The following is a 15596-nucleotide window of genomic DNA, read 5'->3' on the forward strand; positions in this document are numbered from 1 at the left end:
ATCAGCAACATTCTCAAAGCCAGTAATATCTGAAACTTTAATATTGTCATCAAACGTAAGTAATTTATTTACTGTTTCTTCATCTATGTTATTGCTATAAGTAAAAAAAAAAAGAGCAGAGATTTTAACACTAAGCCCTAAGATACCCCACTTGTGACATTAATTCAGTTTGATTGAACTTCTTGTGTAACAACCCTCTGCTTTCATCTATTATGCTACTTTTCTACCTAGTGACAAACCTATCCCTCATATCTACAGAGATATCTTTTAACAAACTCTTTATGTAGCATCTTCTTAAATTATCCAAATATACGCCTGTATCTTCATGTATGTAAGAAGTAACCATTTCTGAGAATGTTAAATTATTAGTGATGCAAAGTTTTCTCCTGCTTACTGTTTAACAGAATTTTAAACACACTTAAATGGCTTTGTAAAGAATTTCTTATCAGACTTTAAGAAACTTTTACCACCACTGATGTAAGACTTGTGGGACTAATTAATGGGACAGTTCTTATCATCCTCTTTTGAAAGGAGTAGCTTTAGTCATTTCCAGTCTTCTGATGTCTACATAAATTTCAAGGGTTTAGAAATAATAGCAGGAAGTGGGTAAAGTATCAAATCTTCAAAACTCTTGAGTAAATATTATTTGGCACCAAGAACTTGATAATTATTGTTTAAAAGCTCAGAATTAATGGGATCATTTTGTTAAATCTCATTTCCACCTAATGACTGGATGAGAAATATTGATCAGGTCATTATTAGTAAAAATTGAAGAAAAAAATATAATTTCATAATCTCTTTTCAGTATTATCAGATATGAGCCTTTCTGTATCATTTCACATGGGCCCTACTTCCATACTAATATCCTATTTGCTTTATTGTATTTGAAGAAATGATTACTTTTAATTTTTTACATTTTCAGCCAACATTTTTCATATAGTTTTTTATTTCCTTCTTTTCCATTTGACCAACTCTCTTGATATTTTGTAATCCTTAAAATTGTCCATTATTTTATTTAATTTAAACTTGTTAGATTTATAATACTATTTTTATACCCTTTGTAAGTCAACCTTTTTTTTTACATGTTGCTGCCCTTTTTTAGATTACTAGATATCAATTTTAATGGGATAATTAAAGACAAATAACACAAACACTGTGTATGTGCATGCATAGTATTTTGAACAGTTACTCCATTTAGTTACTTTTACCATTAATTTAGTTAAGACCAAGCTTTAGAAATGATTATCTAGTAGAATGAAAAATTTTAAACTAACTAAAGCCAGTTTTTTTTTTTTTTAATAAACTTCGCATATATCCAGTTTATTTTAATTGTCATTTGCATTACAAATAGGTTGGGCCATAACCTCTAAACATCATCTGTGCAACTATTGAAGGACATTGCAGTCATCATACTTTCACAAGGTTGCTTTTGCAGTGTTGACTGCAGGTGCAAACAGATACTATGTTCAAGAATAACAAAAAAGTCAAAGGTAACAACTTGTAACAAGAGCAATAAATGGTTTTCTTGACCGTATGTTAGATGAAAGCTGCACATATTCAGAGCAAAGAATAAACTGAGAATATATGTTATAATAGTACAGAAAAAAATAGAAATACATTATTTTTATATCTCAACTTGTACATATACTCTTTAAAGTTGGTTTCACAATGTCTTCTTTTTTCATTTTGATATGATTTCTTAATTTTTACTTTGTTGCATTTATTTTTTAGGATTTTTTTGTATTTTTAATTTATTCTTTCATATTTTTAAAGTTACTAATAACTTGTTTATTACTTATGTACAAAATATACATTTTTGACTTCCTCGTGTATGACATCATTGGATTAAGAAAGAACGTGACAAGAAAAGAAAGGAACATTTTTAGAAATAAAATTCCTGAAATAATATGGATGAATGTGGTTTACCTTATCTATGTATCTTTGAAACAAAAACTTAAATACATGACTTTGGAATATTATATAATGTAATAGAAACGTAATAGGAAACGTGAAAAATTAAGTATTCTATAGAAAAGTAATTTTGTGTGAAACATGCTAAGATCTGTAGTGGGCTTCAAAAGCTTAAACTTGAAAAATGAAATTAAACTGTATGAGATATTGTAAATTTTTTATGACTGCAAAGTGTTTTGTTTTAATATTTGTTACATCTGTAGATGTCAAGAGATCATACTGGACACAAAAGTAAACATCGCCCACAATGGAAATCAAGAAAATCAAATAATGTGGAACCACTGCAACCAGTATTGAAGAAATTCAGACATAAGGAAGGTGATGGACCATTTCAAGGACCTGCACCAGTTCCTTTGTATAAAGTGAACAAGTATAAACGTGGAAAATATCTCCAGATGGTAAGAGATGAAGTAAAATGTTTACTGAGATCAACTTTTAAGTTAATTTCATTGTTAGTAAGTCTGAATATCTTTGAAACTCACACTTTGTTTCATGGAATTAATCCTGAACTTGAAAAATATGAAACAAATTCCATACTCTTCATGGTACTGACCTCTGTCACACTCCTTGTACAAAGTAAACTTTAAAATTATTTGGTAAACTTTCTGATTTTTTTTAATGAGAGTATTTCTGTAGATTTGGTTGATACATTTTGACTCTAAAAGAAGCATTTGATGTATGTATATATGCAGTGCGTAACAGAGGTTACATGGTTAGATATTGCTTCACAGTCTAATATAGGCATCTTGGCACCTGGGATGTTGGTTTAAATTGGGACTGTTTCATTCAGTTGAGATAGCTTCTTTTATTTTGCATTTATTGATGTTAGGTTCTTTGTTCAAAATTAGTGTCTTTTATGGATGTACTGTGTTTTTGTTTTAGTTGCAGTGATGGTAATCATGGAAGGTTGTTTTTATTATGTTCATTGAATCTGGTTTAAAATATTCTACCTGTTTTTCTGATGTAAAATTCTTGACAACTATTGCATATTACTTTATAAATGATGTTGGAATTATGTGATTCTATGGAATTCTGATGAATTCGAAATAAACTGGAATTTTGTTTGATAGTAACTTTTCTCCAAGTGTTGATTATTTTTGAGCCATTGTCAGGGGGTAAACGGTGAACAGCAGTGTAATGTTGTTTAGTTGTTTGGTGTATTAGTGTCAATTTTGTTTGTGAGTTGAGTTTTGAGATTTTTTTCTTGTGGTTGTGTGGAAATGTTTTGACAATGATTAGTGGAAATTTGGTGGTGTGAATGAGGGAATGTTTGATAAAGTTGATTTCTTCATCAGTTGCACTCAGTTGAACAAAGTATTGAAACTGTGTATATAAGGTTTTTTTTTAGTATGTATATATTTTTTTTTCATAGGCAGAATTCCAGAAATATGTAAGAAAACTTAATTTACTTGAGAGAAATGAGTTAGGTCCATTTAATAACAGGAGAAAGTTCTGTACTTTCAGTTTACCTCCTCTGGAATCGAAATATCCATTCATGTTTTTGCCATTGTTAATGATCCATGAAGGGGAGGAGAGGATTCTGGTTATTTAGGGGTTCAACTGTGACACACCACTTTGGCCTTGAATTCCTGTAGATGGGCAGCCTTTGGGTGGCTCCTCCAGGGACAGTTGGCTGGTCTACTTGGGCTAGGATTGACCAGTTACCAGTGTTGGATATTCTTGTTGTGGACATTGTGTCTGGTGCTGGTGTTTCGATATAGTGTTCATGAAACCCTGGCATTGCTGCAATGCCCTTCTTTAGCTGTAGTGCATCCCTTCAAGGGGCTGTGTGTTGGTGGGGTTAGTGGGCACTGAAATATTACATCTTTGTTATGGATCCTCCAACTCAAAAATAAAATAATAATAATAATAAAAAACAGACCATAATTAAACAACCATGTCTTGAACAGCAACCTTCAACTTCTTCAACACCTGTACCTCATTTTATCAGACAAATCTTTAGGACAAATGTCTCCCTTTTTTATTTAGAAGGGATTAGAGGGGTTTGCTGGCTCTCCTAAGCCATTCAGAAAGCTATGTCCTGTGGACATCTTGGTGGAAATATCCAGTCCAAAACATTGTGAATTCCTCTTGCATTCAAAGTTACCCCAATTCTACTTTGAATTTTCATGAAGAGTTATTGTTGAGAGGGATTTGAGTAACATTTCCGAGTCAGAGATTTTCGCTGCTTTCAAACTTCTTCGGTTGTCGTCAGTTTCACAAAGAAAGAAAGAGGTAACTGACCAATAGCTGACCTCATGTTTGAAGGGGGTTGTGTAATTGAGTGTAGGAATGTAGAGGGAGGGGGCTTAGATGCTTATTATATTTATTAATATAGGTATAAAGGTGTTCCATGACTTCATATTGGAGAAACAAATAGAAAAATGGAATGCAGATTCAAAGAACACAAAAAGTCACCTTCACATGTTTTCGAACACTGCAAATCAAATAAACACAACATAACCATAAAAGAAATCCAAATACTAAATAAAGAAATAAGCATAAACAAATGTAAAATTAAAGAAGCCTTACTTATACAACAACTCAAGCCCAGAATAAACCAATACAAAGGAACACCTTTATACCTATATTAATAAATATATCCAACATATAAACACACCCTCTACATCCCTACAGTCAGTTACACAACCCCCTTCAAACATGTGGTCAGCTATTGGTCAGTTACCTCTTTCTTTCTTTGTGAACTTGATGATGACTGAACAACGTCAAAAAATTGTTCGCTCCTCTACATAGAATTTTTGCAATCCATACCAGCCATTTTTACATATATATTTTTCACAGATTATATTGTAATAATAGAGTTGAGGAGAATATTTCATTATGTTAATTGGGTTTTAAAGTAACTGAACCACTCTGTGTGGACTTGTATTAAAAAAAAAAAAAGAATTATTTAGAGCTTGGGATACAATTGTGGTAACCCATAAGATAACAAAAGTGAATTCATCATGGTATTGTGATAACAGAGTAGAGAAGAATAATTTTTCTTTTCAGCTGGGTTCTAAAAGTAACTGAATCAACTTGTGGGGACTTTTGACAAAGTTTGTACACCTGCATTAAAAATTGTATTGACTTGGACGACTATTTTATGAATGTATGTTAATAAATTCTAGTTTTATGTGAATTACAAATTAAAATTTGTGACATTGGCAAGCTGAAATGTAAAGTAAGAACTATGTACCTTGTCTGTTTGCTGAGATGTCATAATATTTATAAAATTCACCATATTGACTCTGACCACAATTTTATCATTTGAGAAGACTTTTGTCTATAATTGTTTCTCTATACCTACAAGTTTATAACCAACCAAAAGCTCTACATTTCCTCTACATACTTCTGTTAGTTTTTGCACTTACTTAAAAGAGAAAATCTCATACCATTTGAGAGTTTGAAATATCATAATCAGTTATTTCCTGAACAGAAGTTAATTTTTTAGACCACAATACAGCATAGTTAGGAAGTCTAGTAAATTATTAGACATTTTTGTGGAAAAGGTATAGTCATTTATGATTTTTGGTATTCAAAAATGCGAAAATGAAATTACTTTTTCTACATCCACATGTGAATTTTAAAAAGTCTTATGATGAAAGTTAGAAAGTACAACTCAAGGAGTGCAGAAGGAAAGACATCATAAGTAGTGAAGATCATCATTTTCCAAATTTTTTTTGTTTATTGTACTTGGTTGAAAAAGAACTTTAAATATTTATTTGTAAATAATAATAATATATAGGAAGCTCATATATACATATATACACACACATGTAATGTATAGTTACCAAAACCTCACTGTACCTTACAAAATGTTAGAAACTATGCATTTATTATTTAGTGTGTAAGCATTAGTAAAGTAGGAAAGAATGTTCATAAGCACTTTCACACCTATATCACTACTGCCTGTTTATTGGATCAGTTATAACTTTGTATAGAGCTGTATTATAAATATTTTATCTCACTTTTATATAGTACTTCAGACAGTTCTTATTGCAACTACTGTACTGTGTAAACAAGCCAATAAATCCTACCTCACTGTCTTTCCAGACCCAAAATTCAAATAGACTCTGTATGAAACATCTGCTTATCAACCAATATTAAAATAGCTATTAAGTTTATTGGATTGGGCCAGACTTTCTACAAACCCCTAGCATGAGCATTTTATAATACTTTAAGTGATTCTAATTGTAACCATTGCATTGTCAACAAGGTGATAAATCTACCCCACTGTGTTTTCAAACAGGTAAAGTTCTGGGAATTGTACCAGAACAGCAATATTATTTGATATTGACTCTTTCAAAGTTTCAAAATATGCAGTAGGTTTCTACTTCAGCTGCTAAAAGTTGAATTAATATAGGAAATATGTGTAAAAAGATTAGAAGAAACTTTCAGGATATTTACTTTTGTTGTTTATAAAAAACAGCACTTTTCAATTTGTTTATTTTAGTTTCTAAGCCATCTGCTAGCAGTTTTATAACTACAGAAAGGAAGTGGGAAAAGGTGTAAAGTGGAAATTCTGATCAGTAAAGGAAATAACAGATAAAATATAAAGCCATACTGAAAATAAGTGTTTGACATTTAGTGACGAGGTTTTTTATTTTTCATTTGTTTTAACTAGTATTATAAAAGTAATTAAAATGTAAAAATAGAAACTTATTAGGTAACATAATGAAAGAAAAATAATGTAAGTCTTCATGAAGTATACATGCCAGCAGCTTGTGTGTTATGCTACCTGATATTATAAGGTGAAGTGCACATGTACTGTGTGATTTTCAACTTGCATTAGGGTATTTTTTTAACCAGATAGAGTTCATATGTTAATAAAACAAAAACTAATAAATATAAATAGGTGCATACTGCTATGAGATTTAGGCTATTTGGAAGAAACATTTGTGGTTTCCTGTTATAATTTGAAAGTTATTGTAGAACAAAAAAAAGAGAATTTAAATTTATTCCTTGATATTGATTATGGTTATGAGGTCTGTCAAAGTGACCAACACCATACAGAATTAACAATTATAAAACAACAAATCAAATATAAAGTTTTATAAAAAAAAATTGATTATATATAATTATTTAAATCCATAGAGATTACTTAAAAGAACCCTGACAGTCTTAAGATAATTTAATAATTAAATCAAAATTTCTTTTTATGTTGAATGGTCTACATTCAGAAAGAAAAAATGACCAAGTGTAATTAAAAAAAATATATTAATACTTAATTTTACAAACCTATTATTTTGGGTATGAAAACCATGTAAATTTTACTAATATTATGTACAATTTTGTAAAGGTACACATACACTATAAAAATTATAGTATAATTACTCTCGTGGATACTTTCATAGTCTGTATTCATAGGGTTAAAAATCTCTGAATTTGACTGTATAGTAAACATTTGTATATAAGTTTGACTTGTTTTAAAATATTTTAAAACAAGTGTATTGTGTGCAGTTTGTTAATTTGAAATTTATTACTAACAAGTCACAGACACCTACTGTAAAACATTTAGCCCCCATAAAACTACAGACAGTAATTGATTATTTGAAGTAACGGTTAATGAGCCTGATGATTAATCTGTTGTCAAATTTTTCTGATCAGCCAGCAATGGAACACATATTTTGAAGGTAACATTGAAGATTAAAACTCATGAAAAGATTTCTTAAACTTATCCTGAGCAATCCTAAACTAGTACTTTTAAAGTCTTATACCATGTTCATAGAAATCTTTAGTTTTGAAAATTACGCCTTTGTCAGTTTTCTTAATTTTCTTAAGAGCCATCTGTTGCATATTTTAGTATTAATAATTAAGAAGTTTTGAATGTTTTAGAATCCCTGAAGTTTATGCATTTCTAAATAAGTCCATTACTTAAAACTTAAATGTGTAGAGTAATTACTAAAATAAAATGCATAACTATGTTTTATTTGCCACTGTCGCTTCAAAATTACAGGATGATTTTTTTTATCAAGTATGTGTTGTTCATATAAACACAGACAATTTCTTTTTATGCATCGTAAAATGAATGAGATAACTGCTATTATAAGGTAGAATGACATATGTTTTGAAAGTGAAACAGATTTTGCTTTTAAATGTCTTTGAATAATATTAATTGTATATGATATGAAATGCATTCTATCTGAAGTTTCAGTTAATGTATGAAAGATATCATATTATATATTTTTATGAAAATAGAAAGTAAACATTTTTAATACATTTCTCATAAAAATTCATGTTCAGGCTTTATATTCAAATATTGTGTTTGTTTAGTTGCCAAAGATAATTTAGCTGTTAATCTGAAACATTATATTATTTGATCTGTATGGCATTATAGTGTTATTGTACTTGATTGTGTAGTATTGGTGTGGATTGGGGGGGTGAGGGCACTCTGAGTTGAAGCTGTCTATGACCTGATATGTTGTAGATGATCTAGGAGAGTTTGATGAGAATTTGAACTATCTTTTTATGGCTTCTTCATTTAATGTGTCAGCTTTTCATGAAATCAGTTTGGATAAGTCACCTCTTACTCCATTTCTTCAGTTAGTCAGTCAGGTGTGTAACGTTTTGGGGCTTTCTCCAGTTGACTTTAAATATACCATTATCTTGATGGCTCAAAAGTCTGAAGGTGAATATTTAGTTTTCCTCCTTCACCTGATATTGCTCTACATCCAGGGAGATTTTCTGCTCAATTACATGACAGAATTGCTATGTCTTGCGCTTCCACATTTATCTGAACAGCATAATTTGACTTGTATATATATATATATATATTTAGATTCCCAAAGACTTGATCCTCTTTTGGATATGTGGGGTTTCTGACTGAAATCTGATCACTTTTAGCAGATCACAATTTTACAGATTAGTTTGACCCTAACTATGGCTCCAAGATATTTATCTTCCCTTCAGATTTTGTCAGAAGGCTATCAGCATTCCCCACATCAATTTAAGGATGAATTGGGTCCTTTGTTAGTCTTACCTTGCAATGTTTGTCAGCCTCTGTTTTTTTTGTGTTTTTTTTTGTTTCCTGGCTTCAGTGTTGTTGGGATTTAATGGGTTGAGGTACTTTGTTGTTAGGAGTTTGTCTTCCTTCGATAGCCATCCATGAATTATGTGAGGCTCCTTTTTATTTGCCTCTTGATGTTCATGAACAACCCTGAGACATTGGAATCGCAAATTGATGCTGCCTGTTTACATTCTTCCTTGTTATTGAGAGGCAGTTGGAAAGTTATTGGTCAAGGAAACAGTAAAGAGAGTCAGTCCTGTTCTTCTGCGATTCTGTTTATTTTTAGTTGCACCCAAGAAGACTGGAAATAGGTGGTTGATTATTGATCTGTCTCATTCTTTACACTTACCAGATGGAGATGAATGGAGATGATTGCAAACTGTATCATGTCTCATCACATCAAATCCACCACTTGACCCACTTTCTGGATTCAGACTTTTGATGCCCCTTGGGTTAGATTCTCCCAGTGGGAATGTGGACTGTGCTCAGCATATTTTTTTCTTCTTACCTCTACCATCTAATAATTTTGTCTTCTTCAGAGTTTTGTCTCCCAATGTCTGCTATTCTCCAGTTTAATCAGGATATGTTGGGTAAGTGCCACTTTCATACTCTTATGCAATTTGTTTCTTGGAGTACACCTAGTGACAGGATGTTGCCTCTACATCTGCACTTAATCAGGGGTAATGGAAAGATTTAAACCAATCTTCTTTGTCTCAAAATGTGCTTATTACTGTTCAGCAGTGTCTATGTGTTTTGTCTAATATGTGTTCTGCACATGAAAATTAAAAAGAAAAACAGTGACAGTGCCAATGTTTTCCTGCCCTAACACTGGCTCACTACAACTGGAGAAATCAATATATGGATAATTCCTCATCTGGCAGTGTAATTTCAATGATACAAGACTGAGGGGATGTACCTTTGTTTGGAAAGTTGGCTGGAATGTTACTGGTGTGGTAGTACAGAGCACTCAACTTTGTTATGAGCCATTTCTAGTGGTTCAGCTAGTTGGAACTTTTGTACACCTCAGGGCATAGGTCTATGATGCTGATCTTTGCACCTGATTATTATATCTTACATAATTTTTCTATACAGAACAGCCTGATTTGTATCCATAACCACACTCACCTATACTTGTGCTCAGCTGATTGTCTATGTAGTAATGAATAGTTGAGAAATTTGACATTTAGTCCAAATTGGCAAAATGTTAGCAACCTGCAAGTGATTTTTTGACAATATAATTTATTCTACTATATCTTTTAGTGAGGGGGTATTCTTTGCTTGAGATTAATGCTTTTCACACTAATTGCTGTCTCACTTGCTTACTTTTGACTCTTGGATGTTATAGTCAATGGGCTTTTCCTTTATTGATTCTCTTTTCGGAAAGGAGCTCTTTTTTTTTTTTTTTTTCGCTGTTCCCTCCATCATCTTCACTATGGGCCTGTAGCTCTTTGTAATGCATAGAAGTGAGTAGTGTTTCTGAAGTTAAAATTTTTCCTTACCTGAAAATGTGTTTTTGAAAGATACATCTATGCATTACATCCCACTCTTTCTTTCCATTTCCAATGCATTTAGTTTGCCTTATCAAGAATGAGCCTATGTTTAAATTCTGGTGCTTGTGGGGATTACTGTACATGGAGGATATCTCACCCGTTTTTTGATGTATGGCTATACTTTAATAAAAAATTACCTAATATGCTGGTGTAATATACATTGGCACAAGGGTGGGAGCTTTATTAAAGGCTTGTGGCATGCACATGAAATTGCATGAGATGTAATGGCTTTATGTGATGCAAATAAGTGAGTATTTCTCTGAAATACCTTTTCAGGTAAGGAAAATCTTTTATGTGATGTTAATCATTGTAAGTGGTGCTCATAGGTATTTGATTAATTAAGTTAAATTGCCCAGTTCTATAAGTACTTCATATTTAAAAGTTTTCTATACTAGGGTGAAATCTAGGTCAGTTTTCAGATCATTAAACAGTCTTTTCACAAAAATTAAAAAGTTGAGTTATTTAGCAAAAATAATTTTCATGAAAATATTTTTATAATGTTTTACCACTACTGATTCGTTTGTTTTTCTGACTTTTTTTAACAAGTTATTAAATTTAAATTTTTATTTAGTGCATGAAGCAATAGTACTTAAATAACTTTTATAAACTTCTGTTGAAATTTCCTTCAAAATTATTTGACAATTTCATAAAAAGAATCAACTTGGAATTGGCCCTGCATATAAATTACAAAAAGTATAATAGTGTAATTTTCATTTAGTATGAAAATTTGTATTTAGTCAGGAATTAAAACAAGAGTAAAAAGAAAACAACTGGTAGCAGCAAGTAAAAAAGTTAAAGTCTCAGAAACACAAGCAGCAAGAACAGAATTGCTATTACCAGAAGAAAGTGGGTGAGTATTAATTGTACTTGTAAGAATTTGTTCATTATATACATACAGCATGTAAATATTTTAAGTAAGTTGGTTAAAATATGTAACTATGTTAAAAAAAACAAGTTTTCTTACTTTACAGATTTATGTTTCTGTATAAAACAATTGTAAGCCCCATGTTCATGTTCAGTATACACTTTCTTATCAGTGTTCACAGCTTAATAATTACAAATGTGTATTTTTTGCCTTCTGTTTGTTTGCCTTTTAAAAACTCAAGTGTTGAATAGACATAAAGTAGTTGAAAATAACAATTTTTTTTGTTTCATAATTGTTTAACTTGCCACATAAGTAAAGGTTTTGAATAATGTATAGTTTATTATATATACAAGTTTCTTTGTGAGCTATGAATATTAGTTTTGACATATACGTGGTTTCAAAGTACTATCTTCATGTTGTGGAAGTACTGTATTACAATAGGAACTAAAATGAATATAAGCTTTCTATAAATTGTGAATTGGTCACAGTGATAATTTAAATGTATTTTGTTTACCATTTGTTGAATTCTGTGAATCCATAATTTGTCAAAGTTTTCACCTGTTTTCAAGCTTTGCCAGAATTTTGCATGGAACTCATGATGAGAGAAACCCACTTGAATTAAAAATGTATCTCAAGGCAGCTGGTATGGGTATTAGCACTTTTACTAAAATAAATCAGAAAATAGCATTTTGACTATCTTAGGTCATCTTCGGGTTAACCTGGAGACAACCTAAGAACGTCAAAACATTATTCTCTGCTTTATTTTGGTAAAAGTGTTAATACTTTACCCATATCAGCTGTTCTGAAGTACATTTTTGCATGGAACTGCTGCAGAAATTCAAAATTTTAAAATTTGTACAATGTTTTTTAAGGATACTATGAGGAATTTTATTCCATTTTACTAAATGACTGCTATGTCATATTAACCTTGTGGTGTGAAGGGGAAGTAGGAAGTATTTAGTGCAGTTTTTTGTAAGTGTTTAACTAAATTGGTGATAATTTTCAAAGTTAAATGTAAGCAACACTTTCTTGTGTGAAAAACCAGGGAGATTTCACACAGGACTGCCAGTGTAAGTACAGAATTAAAAAGCACAAAGATTTAACAGTTTATGTTATGATGATGAAGTGATTTTATATTCTAGTTTATGTAATATTTTACTGGATCACAGAAGAAAGATAATCTGTAGATGTTTTGAATTTAGATCCAAAAAAAGCCAATCTTAAAACATGAAACAGAAGACCATAACAAGAACAACAAGATAAAAAATAAAAGTTATTATCAGAATTGGAAAGAATAGAGGAAGTAACCATAATGTTTTTTGTTTCTTTTATGAAAGAAAAAGCCATTAGTTTAAGGACCTCGTTTTGAAATTTGTAAAAGTAACTCAGATTTCTAATAAATGTAATTATTTTTCCTATTATTAAAACTAGAACTTTGCTTTAAAGCTGATGTTAAAGCTGTTTATATGATTATTGTTTCAATTTATTACTTTAACTTGTATCTTCCAATATGATACTGTAAATTTATTCATTATGTTAACACCGTAGGCCTACAGAATTGAAATGTTTTACTTTATTGACATTATTAAAACATTAGCACTCTTAGCAACCTAGGTCCAGTTTTCTTATATGACTAATATATTAAATAGGAAAAGAGATTATAAAGATATAACATAGTTTAATTTCTAATTTTTATTTGAAACAACAATTAAATGGTTTCAGATGTTTTGGTAATATTTTCTTTGGTACCAATCATAAAATACCAATTGTGTCATAATTTTTGTCCTACTCTGTGTTATGAACAAAATATTTAAAATCAATAATGAAGCCATGTGGATTAAAAATATCCTCTCTCATGGTTCTGTGTTTTAAAATTACTTGTTAACTTAGATGTATAGCATTATGTTGTTAACTTAACAACAATTAAATGGTTTCAGATATTTTGGTAATATTTTCTTTGGTACTAAACATAAAATACCAATTGTGTCATAATTTTTGTCCTACTCTGTGTTATGAACAAAATATTTAAAATCAATAATGAAGCCATGTGGATTAAAAATATCCTCTCTCATGGTTCTGTGTTTTAAAATTACTTGTTAACTTAGATGTACAGCATTATGTTGTTAACCGTTAAAAAAGCAGTTAAAATTATAATATTAATTTGAAATATTTCTTCAGATCTTACACACACAATTAAGGTTTTAGCATGAAGTTTTGGATTTATATGGGATAAATAAATTGCTTTATAAGTTAATTGTAATGAGAATGTAAATACTGCAAAAGTTTTAAGAATTATTTTCTTCTTTCATGTTTTCCATATGTGAAAATGATATCTTCATATAGCACCCCATTTTGGAAACAGCTAGTCTTATAGAAAGGAAATTTCTACAGAAGAAAGTGTAATTTCTATTGGTCACCAGTTGTGAAGTATTTAAATGAAAGATTTACACTTAGTAGAAGAGCATTATCTAATCTATTTCTAGCAGTCAATAAGACTGGTGAAATTACTTGTTATGAATATCATTTTGTGATATTCAATCTCACTGTTATTCACCTGAAAGAAATCAAGATATCCAAAAAATTCATGTTCTGTAAATGTTATGCAAGGTAACGTTTTAAATACAGGCAGCAAGTACTCAAGTAGACAATGATGTTATTAAATGCATAGGTTAGGATAAAATAATTGGAATATCTGTTGATATAAACTATATTTAAAACAAACCAAATAAGCCTTAAACTATTCCAACAAAAAGCTGCAGAACTTCTATCATGCTTAACTGATGATGTTAGACATTTTGGATGGAAAATTTCTTTGTTTTTAATACATGTCAACACATTAATTTGATGAAAAATGTGTAGAAATTGATCAAACCACATTGTTCCATTGATTTTTGTTATAATTTTTATTTTTGTGATATTTTCATGATGCCAGTACAAGCTTCTAGATGGTAGTCCTACCATGGTAACCCTTATAGTGAAGAAGGTTTGAGAAAGATTGTATGTTGTAAGCTGATCAAACCACATACTCCTCTTTGTTCAACTCATATTTGCATTCACCTCTCATATCCTCTGCCTTTTAGAAATGTCTATAATTTTCTCTGGAATTGCATAGGTTACATGATTGTTTTGTTTTAGTTGTAAAATGCAAGTTTTTCCATAATTTCTTAAACATATATATATGATTTAGAAAACCAGACAAATTATAGTAGTTTTTGAGAACTGTATTTTATTTTATAAAATGCATATTTGAGAGATACATAAATTATTTTGGACAAACAACCTTAGAAAAACAAAACTTGTTTAACCATACAGCTGAGTTCAAAAGGCTTTAAGGTTTAAGTAGTTGCAAAATTTCTTGGTTTTTTATGTGTATTATTTATTCATTTTTAAGTATATTTTAACAAAATAAAAATTAAAAATGTATGAGGTTGTTAAGGCAATATAAATTAAAAAATAAAATATTGGGTTTAGGAATAATTCATGAGCGTTTTTTCAAGTTAAAAAAATATATTCATAAATGAAACGCTTTCGCAAAATATTTCATGTCATTTGGTAGATAATTTTTTGCTCTAATAGATGGTGTGTTTGATTTTCATATGTCTTTAATTTTTGCTTTCATTTTCAGCTCATTAAATGGAATGTCAAGTGGACAAAATCGAGCATTTTCGACACCATCTGCTTTTGCATTTAATTTCTTGCAATTTCGTTTACAACAATGCATACTATATACCTGGGTATTACATGAAATAAAGTATCATAATAAATGTTTTGGGTGTAATGTGTTCATGCATTGAAGTATTGTATAGTCTTGCATGTAATGCTTGAATGAAATTATTTAAAAACGCTCACGAATTATTCCTCAACCTAATATATTTTTCTATCTACAAGATGTAATTCAGATCTTTGTTTATTTTACTTTACACTTACCTCTCACCAGGTGATTTACTACTTTGTAACATTAGTTAGACACTGTTCAAAGTGCAATAAAATAAAATAAAAACAGATGTAATGGTTACTAGTCTGAGGCTGTTTAGGATACATAATTATCTGTTACAGTCTGCAGTCATTATATAAAATAAAAATATTTTATTTATAATTTACTTTTGTTGTTATAAGTGAATTCACTGCAGAGAGAGAAAGAGTTAGGGTAGAGAAAAGATACATAAAAGTATACCTTTTTCAGAAAAAATTGTGATACTCA

The 15596-nt window shown here is 30.2% G+C and overlaps 1 protein-coding gene across 1 annotated transcript; it reads left to right on the top strand.

Moving 5' to 3' along the window:
* Positions 1-9: 9 nt before the first annotated feature.
* LOC143235274 (uncharacterized) lies at positions 10-14721 on the top strand. Its single transcript, XM_076473251.1, has 4 exons — positions 10-55; positions 2175-2369; positions 11268-11380; positions 14328-14721. The coding sequence occupies exons 2-4, from the start codon at positions 2175-2177 to the stop codon at positions 14338-14340; spliced, it is 321 nt and encodes a 106-aa protein (XP_076329366.1). The 5' UTR covers positions 10-55; the 3' UTR covers positions 14341-14721.
* Positions 14722-15596: the final 875 nt, after the last annotated feature.

The sequence above is a fragment of the Tachypleus tridentatus genome, chromosome 2 (genome assembly GCF_004210375.1).
Source record: "Tachypleus tridentatus isolate NWPU-2018 chromosome 2, ASM421037v1, whole genome shotgun sequence".
NCBI lineage: Eukaryota > Metazoa > Arthropoda > Merostomata > Xiphosura > Limulidae > Tachypleus > Tachypleus tridentatus.